Source organism: Prionailurus bengalensis, chromosome A2 (assembly GCF_016509475.1).
Source record: "Prionailurus bengalensis isolate Pbe53 chromosome A2, Fcat_Pben_1.1_paternal_pri, whole genome shotgun sequence".
In the NCBI taxonomy this organism is placed as follows: Eukaryota; Metazoa; Chordata; class Mammalia; order Carnivora; family Felidae; genus Prionailurus; species Prionailurus bengalensis.
The window spans coordinates 164,780,707-164,803,598 of NC_057348.1; the positions used below are offsets into that span (position 1 = coordinate 164,780,707).

Consider the following 22,892-nt stretch of genomic DNA (forward strand, 5'->3'; position numbering starts at 1 on the left):
GTTCATGCTCTGTCTCTCTCTGTCTCAAAAATAAATAAACTTAAGAAAAAAAATTAAAAAAAAAAAAAAAACAAAGAGCCAACCTGTTTTTTCTCCACGTAATCATTTTTCTAGGAATAAGACTGGCCTGCCCGGTTTACCAAGACAGGCTGCGAGAGGTCCCCCTACCCCGCCGCCGCCCTTTACTTAAATGATGCCCATGGCTTGTAATAACCAGAACCCCTTTCCTTATCTCTCAAAACCCTCCTCCGTCCTCAGAGTGAAGTCCGATCGCTTCTCCTCCAAGCGATCTTCCCTGACCCCCACAGCCCGTGCTCATCTCCTGGACTCTCGTGTGGACAGCTCGGAAGGTCTGTCCCGAAATAGGACAGTGAACACACACGCTGATATGTAACCAGAAAGTGGCACAATTAAGCAAGAAGGGCCCCAGGCTGAGATTTCAGATTCCCGCTGTGGGAGCCATCCCATATTAGCACTGAGGTGCGGTCGTGTCCTTGCAGGGCCCGCAGAAGCGACAGTCCCCAACCCTCTTGTGATCAGTTAGATCCACAGGACTAATTCCGGCCAGGGGACTCTGAGCGGAGGTGAAAACTCCCCTCTGCGAGGAGGCAATGACCCCGTGCATATGTAGCCAGGCAGCTTCCCGTCCCCCAGGAGTGAGCAACCACACGGTGAGACGACAGAACAGCAAAGTGAAACTGGCTGAGGCCCCGAGTCACCGTGCGGCCCACAGAAGACTTGGACGGAGTGAAGGAGCTTTGTTAGGCTAAACTACTTTTGTGGCAATGATGTGTAACCACATCAGCGATGCCTCAGGTTCCAGTCCTGCATCAGCCATTAACTGGAACCTTGGACCAGCCTCTGACTGAGGAGTCCAGATCCCCACGGGAGGCCAGCTCTGTTTCCTGACGGCACAGCACTCCTGGTGCACCCACAGTGTCCTCACCCGCTCTCCCAGGAAAGAGCGTAGGGATTGTTCTCAGCTCCTCATCATTACAAACACTGCTGCGGTGGGCACCCTTGTGAGCTTGGAAATAAGGGTCTTTACAATAAGAAGGATGGGATCTCAGGGCGCCTGGGTGGCTCAGTCAGTTAAGCGTCTGGCTTCAGCTCGGGTCATGATCTCGCAGTTCGGGCCCTGCGTCCAGCTCTGTGCTGACAGCTCAGAGCCTGGAGCCTGCTTTGGATTCAGTGTCTCCCTCTCTGTCTGCCCCTCCCCTGCATGCACTCTCTCTGTCTCTGTTTCTCCTTTTCAAAAATAAAAATAAACATTAAAAAATTAAAAAAAAAAGGATGGGACCTCAATCTGGCGTGATCACTGCTGGAAAGTTTGCACGACATCGTGAATGCAGTTAATGCCACTGAGTTGTACATTTTAAGATTCGAAAATGGTAAATTTTATGTCATATGTGAGGTGACTGAGATGCTTGAAAACAATTTTTTCTCTTAAGGAGTTCAGTTTTGTTTGCACTAGTGATTTGCTTAGTCAAGCCCTTCCTTGGTAAAGAACACAAAAGTAAACCAGCCCAGATTTTGCCAAATTAGCGACGTGCCGTCTGATGAAGCTTTAGAACATAGCTTGAAAATCATTAACTGGACTAGGAGTCCAGCCAGATTCTACCATTATCGCCAGAAAGGACCTCAGTGACTTTTTTAAAAAAAGAAATAATTCATTTATTTTCCTGAGAAGTAGGTGTGATATAGAGCAGTGTTTTATTTCCCCACACTGAAAATTTTCAGTTCTTCCAGAGACTATAGTGGCAATCACTTTAAGATAAGCAGATTCTTTAAATCCAAAGTCACATTTGACCTACGCATATTGGCCGTCGATATCATATTTGGATATAAATTTGGGGGGAGCTGGGGCACCTGCGTGGCTCAGTCGGTTGAGCGTCCGGCTTCGGCTCAGGTCGTGTTCTCCTGGTTTGTGGGTTTGAGCCCCGCATCGGGCTCTGTGCTGACAGCTCGGAGCCTGGAGCCCGCTTCCGATTCTGTGTCTCCCTCTCTCTCTGCCCCTCCTCCACGCACGCTCTTTCTCTCTCTCTCAAAAATAAATAAAACGTCACAAAATTAAAAAAAATAAATTTCTGCGGAATTAACATACTGGAGTCAATAGAAGTGTGTGCCCTAACTATGCCGGCCATGCTGATGAGCTGACCATGTATCTGGGTTTTCGGAAGGAGGGGGCCGAGGGCGATTGCCAGAACGGACGAAAGAGGCTGTTCCAAAATGTCAGAAGCATGCGTGCCTGCAACACAGAGCCAGGGAAAGGGGCAGCTGGGAATACAAGAGTTGGCATCTACAAGGGGTAGAGATGAAGAAACACCGCAGCAAAAGAAATGGGCACTACTCAGTGTCACTTTGCTAAATTCAGCCGGCACGGTTTCAACATCTAATTAAGACAGCAAAACCTGGAGAATGGACTTTGTCATATGCATCTTTTATGGAATTTAGAAATAATAATTCGGTATGCTGAATTAACTGCGCACGATCAATGAAAAAGGCGCCCATATATTTTCAGGAGTGCCACATCGTCAGACCAATACAACTGAATTATGACTGGGGATTTTATTAGTCAAGGAAAATGGCGGCAGGGAGGCATTCGCTTAATCGCAGCTGCATGGTTTATTTAAAGCAGGGAGACGGAACAGAGCACCGGCTTCCAAAATTGCCTATTCTGTCCCCGGTGCAAATGTCAAAACAATTCACACAGCCTTACCGTTGAGTAGGTGAGCTGATGGCATACACTTTCCGGAGAAAACACACACTGACTCCTTTGACTCTCTCATTCACAGCAACTTCTAAACACATGCTGAAAACAGTCGCGCACAGGTGAGCACACTCTTTTACCCCCACAGACCCTGGATCCTGGCCCGCGCGTGCACACACACGTGCACACATGCACACGCACACACACGCACACAGCAGGGCCTGTGCTCTGCAGCCGTGTGCTTGGAATTTACATCTTGCCTCTCCAGGATCTGTCAGTGCCGTTGAAAGAAACTGCCAATTGACTGCTTTTCTTTTTAAAATGTTTTCTTACTTATTTTTACAGAGAGAGTGTGAGCAGGGGAGGGGCAGAGAGACAGGGAGAGACAGAATCCCAAGCAGGCTCCGCACCACCAGCGCAGCGCCGGACGCGGGGCTCCAACTCACAAACCGTGAGACCATGACCTGAGTCAATGTCAGACGCTCAGCCAACTGAGCCGCCAGGCACCCCGTTGAGTTGCCCTGGCATCAGTTGTTTGGAATGATTTGGAATGATCTCTTTCATAGCACAGAGCATCAATGGATCATGCTTAAAGTTACCAATGATTATCTGGAACAATCTTCCCTTCCTCTTGGCTGTGCGGCGACTGAGAGATGAACTCATTGCGCTCGGTCTTCATGTGAAACACGAGAGCGTTGGGCTATATCCCCTCCGTGGCCTCTTCTGGTAAGACCTGCCACGTGATCTCAGGACACGATTCAACTAACCCAAGGCTGTAGCTGGGGAGTCTTAGTTCTAACTCCAGGCTCCTCGCACACAAGCAGTCCCACCGGAAGATGATTCTGGAGACACCACGAGGAGGTATCAGCCCCACTCCTCAAGAAACAGACCCCACTTTGGTAATAAACGTGAAAAGAAAACGCCCGTGAGAGGGGAAATGCAGGGGGGGCCCTGAAAACTTCCAGACCACCACTGGAGTCTGATCCCAGTGAAGGAGCGAGGGAGAGAAGCCTGGGGGCCTTTAGCGTCTACAGACGTCCTTCCCGGAGTCCGTGACTGGTGGCTGGCCATCGGTGCGGCCCCAGGCCCAGGCAGGCCTCCCTGACCAGCCCCGAGGCTGTCCTTACTGGCTGGGAGGAGGGGCCGTGACCTCCACACAAGTGCAGTAGGATTCCAAACCACAGCAGGGGGCCCTGTCGGCGATGCCCCCTGTAGCTGGAGGTGGGCCAGGGCTTTCTCCTGGCTATTGCACGACCTACAGAAGGGCAGGTGCACTTAGTCTGATCGCCAGCACGGGCGTGGGGGACTGACTCGGAGACGCACCCCGGAGCATCGCATCCTGGGCTGAGGGCCAGGGGTACCAATCTGCAAGTCCCCTGGTCAGCTATTTAGGGTTGCCAGCAGGGGCGTGAGTTCCAGGGCACATCCAGCCTCCCACACACCCAGAGTCCAGTCGACACAGGTGCTTGCGGCCGGAAATTCGGGACAGAAACGGCCAACAAGATACGGGTGGGGCACCATTGGTAGGTAGACAATGGAGACCCACCTGGCCCCACTCTACATCCCTCCCTCCAGCATCAAGGCCACTTACAAGGACCTTCTAAAGACAGAGCACAGTCGGGATTTGCTCTATGTGGCAGCTTTAGCAAAGTGAAAATACTGTGGACCCTCACACACCCCCAGCTGCTCACTCTTCCAACAAGATACAGACACCATGGGACAGTCGCCTTTCTTTGCAGCCAAGGAGTTGCATTTATACTGATCAGTGCCCACACAAGATTTTAATAGCCCTTTTCCCTTTCTTTACGACATGCATTGAGAAGACTACTTTTATTATTCATTAAAAAAAATTTTTTTAATGCTTACTTATTTCTGAGAGACAGAGAGACAGAGGACAAGCAGGGGAGGTACAGAGAGAGAGACACAGAATCCCAAGCAGGCTCCAGGCTCCAGCTGTCAGCACACAGCCTAATGCGGGGCTTGAACCCACGAACTGTGAGATCGTGGTCTGAGCCGAAGTCAGACACTTAACCGAATGAGCCACCCAGGCGCTCCAAAAACTATTTTCGTTATTTTTAAAGGTTTTATTAAGTAATCTCTATACCCAGCACGGGGCTTGAACTTACAACCCGGAGATCAAGAGTTGCATGCTCTATTGACTGAGCCAGCCAGGTGCCCCAAGAGGACTATTTAAAAGTTAAATAACAGGGCTTGGGAAAACTCAATACACCCGGGGCGAGAAAACAAGGTACGGGCCAGTAGAGTTTCAAACAGAAGCAGAGCCAGCATCGCAGTAAGCCAGCGTCCCCAGCCAGCGTGGGACACACTGTAGGCACCGGTCACAGGTACAACGACATAAGCCTCCCGCTGAAGAACAGATTCTGGACCACAGGATGTCTACAACAGCTTCTAATTGGCGGGCATTATTTGCCAAAAGCCATCTTGGATTACCTCACAGTTAGCCTAGGGTTGTATCATCAACGTGTTTAATTTTTTTTAATGTTTATTTATTTTTGAGAGAGAGAGAGAGAGAGAGAGCACGAGAAGGGCAGAGAGAGGAGGAGACACAGAATCCGAAGCAGGCTCTAGGCTCTGAGCTGTCAGCACAGAGCCGGACGTGGGGCTTGAACCCACGGACCGCGAGATCACAACCTGAGCCAAAGTCGGACGCCTAGCCGACTGAGCCACCCAGGCTCCCCACCAAGTGGTTTTCAATACATGGCTGAAAGTGCCAAAGCGATCAAATGGCAAGTTCGGCTAGACGGACTCGTAAAGAGGGCTCCGTGTACCTGCACAGGCAGGAAGGTCAGGAAGGCACAGCTCCCGGGAGCACGGAGCTTCCAAACCACGTGCCGACAGCTGCTGGCATCTTCCTCATGGGTATGCATCCTGGAGCGTTCCAGAACTGCCCTGGATGCCGGGGTGATACACACGTGGTTGTTAACGAGTGTTGTGCAGAAACAACAACAGCTTTACCGAGTGCCCACCGATCGTTCAGTGGGTGTCCGATGGATACTAACGAATGTTAATACGAAATTAATTACGGAAGTGCTACCTGTGCGCCACGGGAAAAGCTTCATTGCCCTGCATGCACTCTCAGTTCACTCCTTCCATACTGAGGAGAATGATCTACAACAGGTCAGTTCACTCCTTCCTCAGACCCAGGGCTAAAGGTGAGGCGGCCAGCATTTCTGCCACACGTTACAGATGTCCCTGCCTTTTGCTCCCGCCTCCCTCTGCTGTAACGACGGGATGTGAGGGTGCATCGCATGGGGTTCGACCAAAACCACCCCACTTTTCTGAAAGAGATTACTGCAGATATGCATCTCAACCAGGAGACCTACGAGGCACAAATGTAACTTTTTTGTTGTGGGCGTTCGGCAGCCGGCTTGGTACGGTGGGAAGGACAGCTGGAGATCTGTAAACATTCAATCGTAATATCAGAAACGAGGGATCGCCACCTTAATCTGATGTATCTATCAACTCAAGCATGGGTGGCCTACTCTGGAACAAGTTGGCAGGAACCCGAGTGTTATTCTCAGATGCCCCGCCCCCCTCCTTAGCTCTCAAATATCAGCACCGGTGTGCTCTTCCGTTCCTCATTGAACTTGTGAAAAGAGCAAAATACACAACTGTTGAACAAGGAAACTGTAGCTGAATGAAGCAAATGATGTGCGGCTGAGGTTAACTTTGCAAAACCTACATCGCATTCGACGTGCGGATTTCCTCACTTCTGGGAGGAAGGAAGTTGGGAATCATCGCCTAATTGTTCCGCTTCTACTTTTGAGAACTCCCCGGTCACACTCGTCTGGGGTGGGCAGTGTTTGCTCTGACCTGAGGGCCATCAGAAGATGGGGGACCGGGGACCGGGAAGGCGGCAATGATCCTGTTAGACTAGCAAGGACAGAGCCTGCTGGTGTCCGGAGAGAAGGGAGGAGGGGGAGGTGAGGAGGGGGCAGCTGTGGAGGCGAGGAGAGAATCAGGAAGCTCCTGCTCATGTCCCTCTTCCCTGCTTCCTTGAGCCTGACATAGTGGGATCTATTGCATGGTAATGCCCAACCGGGACTGAAACACGGAGCACTGATAAACACTGACGGATCCGTAAGCTCCAAATTTTAGTGTCAAAAAAGTATGACATATTGGCAGAGCTGGCCACAGGACATTGCATTACCTAGCCTGCATATTCATCATGAAAAAGGAGTGATGGGAGTTGCAGCAGGCTGCTTCCCAAATGACTCCCAACGATCCCACTGGGAGTGCCATGCTGATTACGAAACGGCAGGACGCTTCGCGAGACTGTAGCCTGCAGTTCTGTGGAAACAGAAGAGCTTTTCTAATGTTACCTAATAAACGCGGTTATTTAGCTGGAGGGATTTCTGAGCAGCGTGGAAGGTACCACCTGGGTTTTCTTGCTACTTACAGTATGAGAGAAGAGAGATACATTGAGTGGATGATTATTAAACAAGAAGGGAATAGGGAAACTGAGACGGAAAACACGTGGCCTTCTGGGTTCAGCCGCAAACTGTGAAGGGCTCAGAAGCCATTGCTCCCAGCCTCACAGCAAGAAACACCTGAATGAGTGGAAATCAGTGATGATTCTTGGACCCAGAAGAGAGGGGAGGTCCCAGGGCACACACAGCTCCCCAGGGGCCTGCGCAAGAAGGGTAGATCTGCTAACCCAGAGCAGAAACCCTGGGACAGGAACAGGGAGGAACAGGTCAGCGGTCATTTTTGATGAACCGCTAGAGGCTGAGAGCGGACTAGCGCCAGGGCGAGGAAGTCCGCGGGCCACACTCACGGGATGCCCACCCTTGTGGATTCCACGTCCAGAAATGATGGAAATGACAGACTGTCTCTGAGTTATTAAGCGCTCCCAATGTCAGCTCCCAATGTTCCAGGCTGTCAGCGACACCTGTCATTTGCTGAATGCCTGTTCCTGTGCCTAAGCACCTTCTACGCATCAATACTTCGGGGTCTCAGGGTCGTCACCGGAATTTGGCAGTGCCTCCCTCCCAGCCATAAAACCACCAAGAGAGAACCTCCCCAAGGACGTTTGCCAGGCAGGGCAAAGCCAAGACTCCGTACGACACGTGCCTTCACCACCACGCCCCGTCCACTGCCACACACACGGATGCCCAGCACATGCCTCCCCATCCCTGGGACCGAAACCTCACGAGTTCGTCTTTGAACTTCTTCACGGGGCAAAAACCATGAAAGGGGATAACGGACTCTACCACATGGGCCTTATTCCTATTTGGGGACTCGGCCGAAACGATGAGCCCCAGTAACACCTGAGAGCGAAATCCTTTTCCTCTTAAAGGGGCACCGCAAAGGGATGTGCTTCTTTCTGTTGGGAACCCAACACGAGGGAAGGAGTGAGTTCAGGGCTGGCTCTCCCAGCAGAAGCCAACTCCTTCCCTCACTTTGTAGATGATGAAACTAAGGTTGTGGGGCCGGGAAACAGAAACTGAATTATGCCACTTGATTTTCCTTCCAGAATATTCAAACCGCAATATCTCTACCTGGATAAGTCCAGAAAAACCAACCAACCAACCAAACAAACAAACCGACCAAGATTTGGCTAAATGCTACAGCCGGGCGCCAATGGGTTCCGGGTCCACTATTCAGACTTGAGAGTCTGTAAAATGTTGCAATGCGGTCTTCGTGGTACAGCTGTTCTTTCCGGGTTTGTTTTTCCTAGTTCCCAAGGGTCAGTTTTCCACCTCTACCCCAACGCTGCCTAATTAGATCATGACTTCACAGGCGCCAAAGGAAAAGAGAGCGAGCGAGCGCGACAGCCAGGGCCAGAGAGACAGGAACCCCAGGCACGCTGCAAACACTCGGGTCGGGCTGCAGAAAGGCGTGGGCGCCCAGGGCCGCCTTCCCCCGACCCGGCCCGGCGCCAGCGGACCCAGGCGCACGCGGCGGCGGGGACCGAGCCGGGCGGCCCGGAGCCCGCCCCTCCGTTCCCGGCCTTCGCCCGAGCGGGGGCGCCCGGCGGAGCCTCGCGTGCCCCCTCCCGACCATCCCGGGGAGCCTGGGCGGCGGGAGCGGGCGCCGGCCCTCGGAGGTGCCGGGTGCGCACGGAGGCCGGCGGCGTGCGGAAGGCGCCCCCGCGAGGTGCCCGCCGCCGAGGCTCCGCCCGGGGGGGAGGGGGCGTCAGGGCGCGCGGCGGCCACGCTCCCGCGGTCCCACCCGCCGGACACGTACCTCCGCGCCCGTCCTCGGAGCGCCCGTGGGTCCGCGCGGCCTCCCGGTCTTGAGCCGCGGACCGCCGCCCGGGAAGGCAGCGCCGCGCGTAACGTCCCCGCAGCCGCCGGCCTCGCTCCCTCTCGGGTCCCGGCAGCGGCTTCTTCCGTGCGGCGCGCAGCCCCGCGGACACCTGCGGCCCGCCGACTCGCCGCCCGCGCCCGACGCGGCTGGAGGGCAGGACCCCCTCGGCTCCCGGAGACGCGCTCCGCGCCGCCCTCCTGCGCCCGGGAAGTTTGCAAGGTAGAGCGGCGGGCCCCCAACTTCCTCCGGACATGAATCAAACGGCGGGAGCCTCCAATAACGTCAGGTGTCCCCCGGGGAAAGGCCATAAGGTAAGGGACCGCGAAGGGGGGCGCTCGGGCGGGACGCGGGGCGCGGGGGGAGGCCGGGCGAGCGGACCCCCGCGGGCTTGCGGATCCCGGGCCTCGGGGGTCCCTCCGCATCCCGGCCGCGGGGCGGGGTCCTGGCGTCTAGGGGGCCGCCGGGGGCGGGGGTTGCGAGAACAGGTGGCGCGTCCCGGAGCGGAGCCCACAGTGGGGCCGGCGCACCTGCCCGGGCTTCCCGGGGCACGGAGAGCCTGGGGCGCTGGCTCTGGGTGCGGCGGCTCGCGGGCACATGCAGATTTCCCCCCCAGATCGCAGAGTTTTCCGGGGGTCAGGGAAGGTCAGCGGTGGGAGGCAGGGCCTCGGGGGTCAGCGTGTGACCCTGGGGCAGAGCGCTTCCGGGCGGCGCTTTGGGCTCCGAGGGGCGCGCGCTCTCCTAGGTGTCACGGACACGTGCTTAATTAACTTTAACGGGCCACGCGTGCCTGGAAAGATTTCCAGGAAATCACCTGGCGTTCGGAGAAGGGAGAACAAGCAGCGGTGAGAAATTGCTGCAGAGGCTCCCTCGTCGCGCAGAGTGTGCAGGGACCAGACTTGGGAAGGGTGTGCTTGCCCGCCCGGAGAGACAGACGGCCACAGAGGCCCCCTGCTCCACCCTGTGTGTGCGGCACAGCCCCTGCGTGGCCACGGCCAGCGCGACTCTTCGCGTACTCGCCGGAGGCTCGCCTCAGGTCGCAGTTAGTTTGCAAGGAAGATTCCTTACTGTGCTCTAGTCTTTTGTCTCCTGTTTGTTACACCTGTTTGGGCAGCACGTTAGTAGAAGACGGTGGTATTTGTTGGAAACTGCACATGTGAGGAGTTGGGTTCGTTTGGTGGATGAAGGAACCCCTGGTCTGTTGAGTTATGTGCGATGAGGAGTGAGACTGAATGCCTTTCCATCAATCGCGCCATAGCCAGCGTTTTGTACCCCAGGCAGATCTGGGTGCGGTATTTCAATCAGCGGGCCATACCTCTGATCTCCATGCTCATTAATGATGATTCGAGCAGTTACACTTTTCACATTTACTTTATTTAATATCAATAGGAAATGTCTCTTTAATACGTAGTAGCTGATATTAGAAGACTGTAAATGAAAAATCATCAAGTTTCTCGCACCGGTGAGTATGTGGTAGAGACATCTGTGGAGTTCGGAAGATCATTCGGTAATTTCTTTTAGAAGATGCCTTTGGTTCCAGTGTGAAAGTGGCTTCTTGGCAGAATTGGACTGCAAGGTACTGACACCAATAAAATGTTCTGGGAAGTGTTCAACACTGGGAAGTGGGCAACCATTCAGGATGTAGTAGGAGACCTGTTCGTCACAAGGGAGCACCTAGCGGTCCGTTGAGTTCCGCTGATTCAGTGAACAGTCATTGTCAGCCGCTCGCTTAACAAACTGGGTCAACTCCGATTGAGTTCCGAGAACGCCGACTAGAGATTTAGAGATTGCCTTCACCCTCTGGAGTGAAGCCGTTGTCGTACCTGCTCCTCGTGCTTTGACCTTTCTGGTGGTCCCCATGGCCTACTGTCCATCTGCCGGGAGGAGAAAATTCCAACTCCCTTCCGGGTCCCTTCCTCAAAGGAGAATCCACTGAAGTTGTCATCTGCCCGAGAAGTATGCAGGTGTATGGTGTGTGGTTGTGGACCAGGGTTGCTGCCGTGATGGGGCAGCGCTGGAGGCAGAATTAACCGGGTGACGAGCGAGTGAGTGTGGAGTGAACGAGGCACACGCACGGAGCAGGGGGTCGACAGTCAACCAAAAAGTAAGACGGGTCACGTGGGACTTAGGCTGCCATGGTTTCTGCCTAAATGCAAAACTGGATAATATCAGTGCGTTTTATGAGAAGTTTGAAATATGCTTGTTTCCATTTTACCTGCTGTCCTGAGGGTCCCATGTGGGAGGCTTTCCGGGAAGAAGGGCCTCACCCTCTCCGCAGAACTCACTTTTGTGTTGATTCACTCCCTTGCCTCAGTCCCAGCTATTCCTATTGGACACATTGTTATGGTTTGTTCTTGGGAAGCATTTGTCGTCTTTGTCTTGTAGGGTCCCTGCTCAGTGGCTGGGTTTAGCCTTTGCTTCTGTTTCCTTGTTCCTGATTATGTCAGGGGGATGCCTCCCCCCCCCCCTCCCCGGTAACCAGTGACTCATGGCTGCTAAGGATCACAGCGGTAACCATGACAGTTACCTCCTGAGCGCACCGCTCCGGGAGCCATGGTCACACGGGGCTGGGGAATTAAAATGTCCCTGTGGGATTATGCACTTGTACCTGCCATGTGGGTCTGGTGTTGGGCACCGTGACTGGTATTCACCAAATACTGGTCAAGCAAGCACTGGCCAACAGCTTGGGCTGTTGTGTAGACTTGAGACGTGACCAGCCATTGGAAGCTGTCCAATGGCTGGTCGAGCAGCCCACATTGAGTGTTTCCATGGTGGCGGCCTCTGTGTCCCCAGGGGCTTGCTGGAGGGTGACACTTTCTGGAAATTTATGAAGTGTTTTCTTCTTTCTTTCTAGATACAAAATGGTATACATTTTATGATACCAAATTACATAGAAATATCTGAAAAGATAGTCAGGAAATATACCAAACTATTAAGCATGATTAACTCGGAATTAGAAGGAATGACTCGTATTTTTGCTGTATTTTCCACTTAAGTTTTCTATAGTCATGATGTATTGTGAGGTGTTTTTTTTTTTTGAGTGCTTAATGGGTATATTTTGTGATAACATTACTAAACAATATGAACGTTTAAAATTTTGATTTTGAAAACTTATGTACCATTGTACAAAGATTTATCAAAATCCAATATAACCTCTATAAAAAGAGCCACGGCTTTATTATTTACATAAAATGCTTGCGTTTCTTATTCTCAAAGACACTAAAGTCTTCCCTGGTAAAGGCATTGGTGACTCAGTGTCGCAGAACGGACAGTTTAAACTTCGATATGCCGTAGTTCACGTATTCCCGAATTATTCTTTAATTTGTTGTCTTCTTAAAAAAAGATCGTCATTAAATCTTTTCCACAGTTGTAGCTTATTACCTTCACCGGCACTTAAACTTTTCTTCATTGCCTTTTGAAACGTACAAGTGATGGGGCATAAAAGCTATTCCTGCTGATACAGGGTGAGTTAAAATTTTAAGGTCAGGCCTATTTTGAGGAAAATAAACTCGTATTTAAAACACTCGTTTACTGATACACGAGACCCAGTGTGGTATTTAAAGCTCTCATCTCGACTGTTTCACGAGAGGCATGTTTATAACTGTTGTGGGAGGTCAGCGACAGGACGGGACCTCAGGTTGACCCTGGAGCCAGACTCCCTGCCGGGTCCTCCGAATGTGCCCACCGTTCCCACAGGTGGTTCCGAGGTCTCAGCCTCGAGAGAGCGAGGTGTCCTTGAGACCGTCCAGGTGGCACAGGTGACCCCGCCTCGTTAAGGCTCCTGTAAACCTGTGGGATTCCGGCAGGAGGGTGTGGAGATCTGCAATCTGGTGGCCCCACCACAGATTGGTGTGGACCCTCTCTCCCTGCCCTCCGGGTGTGGGGACAGGGGGCGGTCCCACCTGACACCCCCGAAGCCCCCAGGGTTTCCAGCTAACGATAATCCAAGTGTTTGAAGTTCTTTTTGATGAATTTCATTTCCTGTTCCCTACTTACATTTCCTTTCTATTTCTAGTGCTTAACTCACTCAGGGATAGTGAAGATTCGGCCGGTAGGCTCAGTGTGGCTTGGGTCTCTGTCATTTTTCCTTTAGGATATTCAAAAAATAAAGCCTCTAAACTGAGCCATTTTAGTTCAGTAGGAGGGCGTTTTTGTGAAAGAATACCGGCTAGACCCTCCTGCATTTTTATTTTGCCTTCATTCTAAAAGCTGTTTTTTTTCTGGTCAGAGAATCCTGGGATGGTAAGACTTCGGTTTCTCTTTCAGTGCTTGAAAGAGCTTTCCACTGAATTCTGGTCTTGAATTTTTTTTTCCCCCCTCCTCAGAAGTGAATAGCCATTTGATTCATTGTCCCTTGAATGCAATGCACCACTTTTCTCTGTGTCCTTTCGAGATTTTCTCTTTGGTTTGTAGTATTTGGGTGTCAGACGCCTGGACATGGTTTTCTTCCTATTTATCTAGTTAGGGCTTCATAGATCCTCTTGAATCTTCACGTTCAGAGCATCTGGTGAAATGAGGTGTTTCTTCCCTCCTGTCCCTGGGCTGCTGGAGCGACAGTTATTCATATGTCAGACACTTTGTGTGATGCTGCGGGTCTCAGAGACGGTTCCTGCTTTTATACCCGTTTCCTCTGTCTTCTTTGCGTTCGCTGGTTTCTGCTGCTCTGTTCTCACGTTCAAGCCACGCTTCCCCCTGGCTTCTCCATCCTTACGGTTGGCACGCCCAGCGGTTTATTTCGGATGTTGTATTTTTAATTCTGGAAATTTTACTTTGTCCTTTCTTCTGTTTTTCCAGCTTAGAGCGCTACCCTTTCATTCACCATAAGTACTTTTTCCCTGTAAGTAACGGGCCTCATTGTGACATGCTAAAATCCCTGTCTTCTGATTCTGACATCTGGACCACCTTGGGACTGGTCTGGGTTGATCGCACTACTTTCTTGAGGGGCGCCCGGGTGGCTCAGTCGGTTGGGCGTCCGGCTCTTGGTTTCGGCTCATGTCCTGGTCTGGCGGTTGTGAGATCAAGCCCCGTGTCCAGCTGTGCGCCGAACTCAGAGCCTGCTTGGGATTCTGCCTCTCCATCTCTCTCTGCCCCTCCCCTACTTGCTCACTCTCTCTCTCAAAATAAATAAACATTTAAGAAAAAGGACGGGTCACATTTTCCTACTTCTTTGTATGTTGACTGATCTTGAATTTTCTCCGTTGTGAATTCGAGTGGAGGGATTCTGTTATGTTTCTCTGAAGAGTGTCTGTTGATTAATTGTTAGTGAGCCGCTAAGTGGGGGAGCAGCTTCCATGTAAGTTGTGTTCTTTGATCGTTATCTAGGCCGCCCGGACCCTCCCCAATCCCGCACAGCTCAGGGGCCACCAGAGATTTGGGCGCCGCTTGAACACAGAATTTCTGGCTCTCTTACTGATTTTCTTTCTTTTCAAACATTTTTTTAAAGTTTATTGATTCTCAAGAGAGAGAGTGCGAGTGATCATGAGTGGGGGGAGGGGCAGAGAGCGAGGGAGACACAGGATCCGAAGCAGCTCCAGGCTCCGAGCCGTCAGCACAGAGCCCGACACGGGGCTCGAACCTGAGAACCGCAAGATCATGACCTGAGCCGAAGTCAGACGCTTAACTGATTGAGCCACTCAGGTACTCCCCACCCCCGATTTTCTTATTTTTAGACGTTCCCCCTCTCACTTTCCACCTGTGGCACGTGCCTCAAACTCTGCCCTCTCCAGAATCTGCTAATTTGGGTTGTTTTCCCAGCTGTCAGATTGCTTGTTCTGTGTTTCGCCCAGAGATATACTTATGTGTGTCATAGCTGCTTTGACACGACTGTGACCTGGCTGTCCCGGGGAGTGGGACCCCGCTCATCTTTTCCATTAGTCAATTCAATGCCCAGTCTTTAGAATCAGTAGTTTGGGGACTTTGCTTACTGTGGCCCTGGAACCAGTGACAGAGAAGTTTCTAGAATGACAGGGCAGTCACTAGACTTACTCCTCACTTTATTTTCTCAAATCTTTAGTGGGACACGTGTTACCCCTCTGCACTTTGAGACCGCATCCAGGAAGGAATGGTCAGCCCAGGTCGCGCCTTCCATCGGTGCTTCAGCCTTCCTCCCCCCTGCCCTCTCCAGGATGTTGTTACACCTGCCAGCTTCTCTCTCCTGTGATGTCCAGTCGCTTCTGTTTCCCCCTGGTCCCCTGTTCTCCCCTCCCCAGTGTGTCCCATTCACCAAATGCCCTTTTGTTAAGGCACAGCCTGTTAAATCTGGAAGGTCTCTTTCTTCCTCTGCCTTCTGACCCCCGCCAGGATGCCTCCCGTGTCTTTCCCACGCCTCCCTGCCCTTCTTCTGTGGACAGCAGAGCTCCCGCCTCCCCAGGCAGTTCATCCTCTTGCCACACTTCTCCTCGGTCTGCACATCTCTGAAATTAAGCAGCCTCCTCCTCCTCTTCACGGGCCAGGGGGTTTTCCTCCTGGATTTCCGCACACGGCTTCGTCGGCGCCTCCCTTTCCGCGGGAAGCCTTCCCTAAGTGACTGGCTCAGCCACCGACCCGCAAGCCACCGTGGACGCCCCCAACGCAAGCAAGGCTTGTCCTGCCCTTTCTCTGTCGTCACCCCTTCGGCGCACGAATTCAGCAGACGAGGTCTCCGTCCTAACTCTTGGGTGCCTGTCTCACTCTCCAGTTTGCCGTTGTGGCTTCAGTTTCGTGCCTTTCCACCTGCTCTCGTCCCTCTGCCTGTTCCTGAGCCTGTGGCTCTGGTGGAATTCCCAGCTCCTCTAATCCTGACCGTTGATTCCTGTCCTCTCCTGTGAACGTGCCTGGTGCCTCCTGTCACAGACAGGCCTCTGTTGCTAATACGTAGTGTGTGTGCGTGTGTGTGCGTGTGTGTATATATGCATACACACACATGCGTATATATTATTTATTTATTTATTTATTCATTCATTCATTCATTCATTCATTTATTTTGAGAGAGCGAGAGAAAGTGCACAAGCCAAGGAGGGAGAGAGAGAGAATCCCAGGCAGGCTCCGCGCGGTCAGTGCAGATCTCGACGCGGGGCTCGAACCTGCAAACTGTGAGTTGATGACCTGAGCCAAAACCAAGAGCCGGACGCTCAGCCGACTAAGCCACCCGGGCGCCCCCCTACTACGTACGTAGTATTTTAAAACAGGATCTAGCTCTGGAGGTAATTTTGCCCCGTCCTTTCATTTCGTAAAACCTGAGCTCCAACAAAACGCAGCTAATTGGCGAGACAGCCTAGACGAAGACCCTCATTCGCCGGCCCCCGTCTGTGGCGCATCCAGCTGTGTCACGCATAGCTCCGTTGGAGCACGGAGTCGGGGCCGCATCTGCTACGAGCTCGTACGTCACGCAGGTCCGTGGCTCAGCCTGGAGGAAACTTCACTAACGTGCAGTGTCTCTGAGAGCACATCCAGGTCAAGGGTGGTCTGGCCCACCTTAGCCCATCACACACGCCAGACAGGAAGCTTACTTGTTTGGCTGGTCATTCCTGAAAGAGATAGCAAAGGGAACCCATGTCAATTAAAAAAAAAATGTAAATTCTTTTTACTACCCAGAACCTAAATCATCCCGAAGAATTGTAGAATGTTTAATGTAATGCATAAAACATAAATTGCTTTAATGACTTCCTGGATATTCGCGAAAACCTATTTATGTTATTTGGTTTTACGTTTTATTGATTTCAAAAAATTTTAATTGTCCCCGTTTTCTCAGTAAAATACATAAAACGAGTATCAGCTCATGCATAAGTTAAATTTCCAGGAAGAAGAGGCAACAGATGAGTAGTAATTGCTTTTCTGGTTAAACTTGCCGGATTACTTCTTTTTAAGTCAAAAGCTGTCCCTCACGCGGTATTTTAATTATCTCACATCTTATACCTTGTGAAGGAAATAGACTGACTGGAATTTCATAGAACCCCGCCCCCCATTCATGTTATTTTGGTTTAAGTGCCTGGCAATCTGTGTTTAGTCAGCAGAGACAGAGGACAGCTACGTGGCTCCCTGCTGGTCCTGTCCCCACGTTCGTAGGGCCCGAGAGAGTCTGTATTGCATGCCTACGATGTATAGCGTGCATGCTTTTTCAGTGTCTGTCTTGTGTTATGAAAATCTCAAATTAATATTAAGAGATCTTGAGACATTTAGACATGGCTCTATAATTAAAAATTATATCTGGTATAATGCGGACACAAAGGAACAAGTTCACATTTTTCATAAAGTAAGAAAGTCGAAGATGCTCTGGGCCTTTGTTAAAGCAATCTGAAGTGTGTGAGTTGGGGGGTGGAAAAGCCCATCCGGGGGGAGGAATATTTACTGAGGGTGCAAGAACATAAGGGAAAAGGGGTCAGTAGACCGGGTCTGAGAATGAGCTGAGTTGTACCTCCTGTTTGGGTCGACTCTCAGGTAAGTGGTTGCAGCTCGCTGGGCCTCCCCCTGCACCCTCCATCCCCGGCCCTCGCTATCTGAGGACTAAGGCTTCAGGGCCCCATCAGGCCCTTCCTTGCTCGTGTTCCAACCTGAGAAAGAGCCATAGGCAGAGTGATTGCCATTATTAAGGCATTCATGGGCATAGATGTTACAACCAGTTCTATAATGAAATGTGCTTAATGTGAACCCTAATCCAGTGGGAGTCCTTCACACTTTAGTATGAAAACGGACACATACTATGCATATCTGATACAAGCAAAGCTCGCAGCCTGAAGACAGAGGTACCGTATGAGATGAGGTGATCAACAATTTGACATGCCTTTTCCATCCCTCACTTGTCGTAAGTTTTTCACGAATGCCGTCTTAGCTTCACAACAGCAGCCACAGTAGATAGGTATGATTTTTTTTCCTCCTTTTATTAACTGAGGAAACTGAGCCAAGTGATGAGAGGCAAATCACTTCCAGTCACAAGGCAAGTAAACCAGAAAATGTTTTCAAACTGAAAATGTGTAAATAATGAATAGTATTGAATCTTTCATTCAGCAAGCTTCAACTCATGCTTCTTTCAACCTGTAAGCCTGTTAATTTCCTCAATGCTACGTGTTATTTATGTATTTTGTAAGCATGGACTCCTTGCTTACTATTCTTAAAAAAAAAAAAAAACAATGAAGAAACTGTCTCTTTCCTTGGTGAGTCAGGTGGGTCTTCACAGATGAGACGGGGAACGAAAGAATAAAATACCTGGCTGTCAAAAGACGAATAAGGCCAAATTATGGGAGTGTGGTCCGAGAAAAGAGTGATCCATTCAGTCTAGTTGGGGAAGACTTCACATAGGAAGTGGGACTCAGCACTTGCGTTCTCACTGTGTGCCCTGCAGTGTAGACATTGCATGCAAACTACCGGCCTCGTACGACCAACTTTTCCTGTTCCCCCAAATGGTAAATACGATTCTTGGCGACCAAGGAACCCAAGGAGCTACCATGTAGCATTAGCTATACTTGCTTCCGGTAATTTCTGTTTGCGACCACTCAGATCAGGTGCTAATGCCTTCCACTCTAGGGACTCCGCAGCTTCACTCCCTTGGTGCAATAGTCAAAAGTCCGAGAGATCACCAAGAAGGACATGATGCGAAAAAAAACCAAAAATAAAGCAACGCTTACTATCTTCTTCCACGCTATGTTGGCTTTTGAAACGGTGCAACGTTTCTTTCTTAATTCACTCATCAACTGCCAGGGTAACGGAGATGCTGTTCATCGGCTCATGGGCCACGTATCGTGTGAAAGAAAGACCTCGCCTGCGGCCTCGCTTCTGTTTGAAACGCAGGACTCTGCCTGCTCCTAGAGCCAGCTGATAGGACCAGGGCTGGACTCATGCTACGGGGAAGAAATCCACATGCTGAGCGGAGCCAGTCGACAGTGTCATTGGAGATTTGAACTGAGAGATAGTCATCAGAGGTGGAGGGCACCATCTGGAAGATTCCATAGACTCTGACAGCCATGGATGGTCACGGGAAGCTAAGGATGACAGTTGAGAGAAAGAGCCAGCAGGGGGCAGCGAGGGGACAGAAATTATGGGCCCCTGCAGCACGGGGCACGTGGCCTCCCTTCTAGACTCTCGGGTACCTTCACCTGAAGCCCGCCCCTACTTCCTTTTACTTCCCCGAGGCCCCTCTGTGTTTGGAAAGGCACCGTTATGTAAAATGGACAGAAAACAAAGAAGCCTCTTTAATTGCTAACAGGATTTCCTGTGTTTTCTCTCATTCCCCGTGACCACCAAATAAAACATTTTTTCTGTTGAGCAGACTTTTTGGTAAGCTTCTTTGCTTTCAGACTTTGTCTCCCAAGAGGCACAAGTGAGAATTAAGAAAAAAAAAAAAAAAGGTCACCAAATTGCTTTCTAAGCAGGAGTAGGAGTGATGGCTCCTTTCCAGGTTATTATCGGACAGAGCTTGCCAGAGCTGAATTTATCAGAAAGATAGAGGGTATCTGTGAGGCTTTGTGGCAAGAGAGAAAAGGGAACGAGGCAAAAAGATGATCTAGTGGTGGCCGGGAGTTATACTTTGGGGAACAGAATAGAAATTTTGCTGTGTTGGGGCACCAGGGTGGCTCAGTGGGTTAAGCGTCCGACTTCAGCTCTGGTCGTGATCTCACGGTTCATGGGTTCAAGCCCTACGTCGGGCTCTGTGCTGACAGCTTGGAGCCTGGAGCCTGCTTCGGTTTCTGTGCCTCCCTCTCTCTCTGCCCCTCCCCCACTCATGCTCTGTCTCTCTCAAACAATGAATAAACATTTAAAAAATTTAAAAAAAAAAGAGGAACGTTGCCGTGTTGTATCTCGCTTTTCAGTGACGTGTCAATAAAAACCTTTTGGGTTCCCTGGCATGTTATGGAGCGAGACCTCGGGCTTTGTGGCCGTTGGAAGTGGGTAGCTTGATGTAACATGGGCTATGGGTTCAAGAGAAGGGATGAGACAGGATTCATCTGTCCAAGGGGGAGCTCCCCAAATTTCGATTACATCCATAATTCATTTGTTTTCATTTGAGCTTTTTTATTTTTTACAGGTTCCCACTTTTCTCTTGCAGTCCCATGGGCCCTGGCCAAAATGATGTATCATGGGTGAAGCAGGTCTCTAGCTGGTTGTGTTTGAACCCAGATTGTGAAGATATCGTATCCCTTTCTGGTTCCTTTGCTCTACAAACAGTGCCCTTTCAGGAGTTGAGATGCCCAGTGCAGGCTAATATATGATCAGCTCCCAAACTCACTCAAAAGACAGGCTTCCTCTCTCCAGCAGCTTGAGTGAGCTTTGGGTCCGGCACCTGCAGGGGGAGGGGGCCCTTCTTCTGCCTCTTTCCTAGCGTATCCCTCCACCCTCCTCGCCACCCAGTGCCCCATGTCTGTCTGCTCCGAGGTTGGGTTGGGAAGGAGGAGAAATGAGGGTAAAAGCAGAACGTAACATGGTAGGTGCCGTCATGATCTGGTGATAGGTCTCTGCGGACGGGACACAAAGCCGGCCCTTTTCTGACAGCAGCTTGTCAGAAGCTTTTCTTTGGCCACCATTGCATAGATATTGAAAGGTGACTGTGGCTTTTCCTCCGGCTCTGACACTGTCCCTCGTCCTCAGGCTTCCTGTTGTCAGTTTCTGCCATTACTTTGCTCTGTTGGGCGGGTTCCTTTATTTTTTTAAAAAAATTTTTCAATGTTTATTTATTTATTTTGAGAGAGAGAGAGAGGGATACACAGACTCCAAAGTGGGATCCAGGCTCTGAGCTGTCAGCACAGAGCCCGCCGCAGGGCTCAAACCCACGAACCGCGAGCTCATGGCCCGAGCTGAAGTCGGACGCTTAACCGACTGAGCCACCCAGGCACCTCTGGGTGGGTTCCTTTCTAATTGGCTCTTGGCTTTGTCATGCATATGTTCCATTTGTGTCATGAGGAACACCCACATTTTCCACTCTCACCATCCCAGACACGGTGTGTTCCCAGTACAGCCCCACTCCTCACATCTGGCTGTTCAAGAGAACGTTCTGGTTGCAGCTTCTGTTGAAAACTTTCCCGGTGGGGTCGAAGTAGATACTGCTTCTGCTTCCAAGTCACCCATTCCGAGCCCGCGAAGAGTTCCCTGACCCCCTCACTTGGTGTGTGCTGAGAGGCAACCTGTATCTACTTGTACATTCCTTCCTCTCCCACCCAAACAATGGAAGGTGCCAGAGAATCCCACCAGCTGTCTGCGTTGGAGGCTTCCTCTCCAGGGGCATGATGGCTAATGTATGCAAGCGATTTCACACCCTTTCCTCATTTCCTAATAGTCTAAAGACCACTTTCAGAGGTAGGGACACTTGGCAGCCATTTTTGCAGATTTTTCATCTTATTTTTATTGTTTTAAGTTTATTTACTTTGAGAGAGAATGAGAGTGTGAGCAGGGGAGGGGCAGAGAGAGAGAGGGGGGGGATAGAGAGAATCTCAAGCAGGCTTCATGCTATCAGCACAGAGCTCAATGTGGGGCTCAAACTCCCGAACCATGAGATCATGACCTGAGCCAAGATCAAGAGTTGGACGCTCAACCCTGGGTCCCAACCCAGGCGCCCAAATTTTTGCAGATCTTAAGTTTGGTGCCTCAGGTGGGACCGATAAAGGAAGAGCCTGCTGAACTTGGTTCTTTCTACTTGTGGTTTTCCAGTATCTCTGAGAATACGGGGCAGATGATGATGTGTGGAAATCGCAAGTGCCATCTAAGCTCAGTGTGTGTGCCGGAAAGATTGGAAAAGCATTCGTGGAAGAGTTGGGGTTTCGGCGAGGCAGTGGGGGGCACAGCATTTTACGCGAGACTGTGTTTTACCTAAAGGACACAAGTCGCCTCCCCAAAGTCGAACATTTCTGTTCTCTTCGTACCTTAAATGCTGCACTTGCTTTCGTGCTCATGTGCATCCAAGGAAAGAGGGGGCTCTTGGATGTCATGTTCCCCTCATCACTAAAATCCCCCTGTCGCGGTGCTTCTCAGACGTGACTGGGCACGCCGGTCACCTGGGAGTTGTCGTTAACACGCAGGTTCCCGGAGTGGCTGCGGGGTGGATCTCCAGGTTCTCTAAATGAGGCCAAGGCTGTTCCTCCCAGACCATGCTTCGAATAGCAAGGCTCTGTGGCTTTTGCTGAGTGACACATGCCTTAATACATGACGCACTTCCGTGTGTCATCGTGGCAGGTTGCCAGAAGCCTTTCATTTTGGGAGGACGGTCTTAGCTGTAGTTTGTACATCACGGGCTCTCACGCCTTTGAACTGTGACGAGACACTTGGGGGCCATTCACTCGGAAAGGAGGGTTGAACCAGGAAGAAAGGGAATGAGGGTCCCCTTGCCAGCTCTGCCATCACCTGGCTTTGGGCCATCACCACCAGCATCTCCAGAGTTAGCCATACCTTTTAAACGGTCGGTGCTGTAAGGTGGTCTCCAGGGCTCCAGCAAATACTAATATTCTACTTCTAAACCTGTTTTATGTCTGTCTTACTTACTTAGCTATATTACTTAAAAAAAAAAAAGACCAACCTTGGGAGCTAAGTCTATGTTTTTACATACACTTTCATTCACGGAACACGAGATAGCAACCTTGCATGTAGAATGTGCTCCGTCAGTCTTTAGGAGTGACGATGGTGCGGAAGAGTGTTGATGTGGTGGTACAAGAGGTAATCCCAATACGGAGGAGTCCGTGAAGCTTTTAAAAGTCTCTGGAGCAACTCTTTGTTGCTGGGTGGTGGGCGGTGTCCACTTCCTAAAGGGGAGATAACCAATTCCACGGCGGCCATGCGCTTGCTGAGTTTCTCATCTCCGACTAGGGCGAGTAGAGGCACCCCTTCCTCGCAAGGTCCAGGAGGATCAGGAGAGTAAAGGAGTGGAAAGCCTTCTCATTATAAATACGGTTCGTGAAGACAGCATCCTACTTAGTCTTTCTAAATAGGTGCTACATTCTGACTTCCTAAAGTATCT

The 22,892-nt window shown here is 50.9% G+C and overlaps 1 protein-coding gene across 1 annotated transcript in view; it reads left to right on the forward strand.

Moving 5' to 3' along the window:
* Positions 1-9,018: 9,018 nt before the first annotated feature.
* The window catches only part of DPP6 (dipeptidyl peptidase like 6), a 945,711-nt gene continuing 931,837 nt past the window's right edge, over positions 9,019-22,892 (forward strand). The window contains exon 1 of the mRNA XM_043590488.1: positions 9,019-9,294. Coding sequence (XP_043446423.1) covers positions 9,235-9,294 — 60 coding nt within the window. The 5' untranslated portion in view covers positions 9,019-9,234. The remainder of the gene's footprint in view (positions 9,295-22,892) is intronic.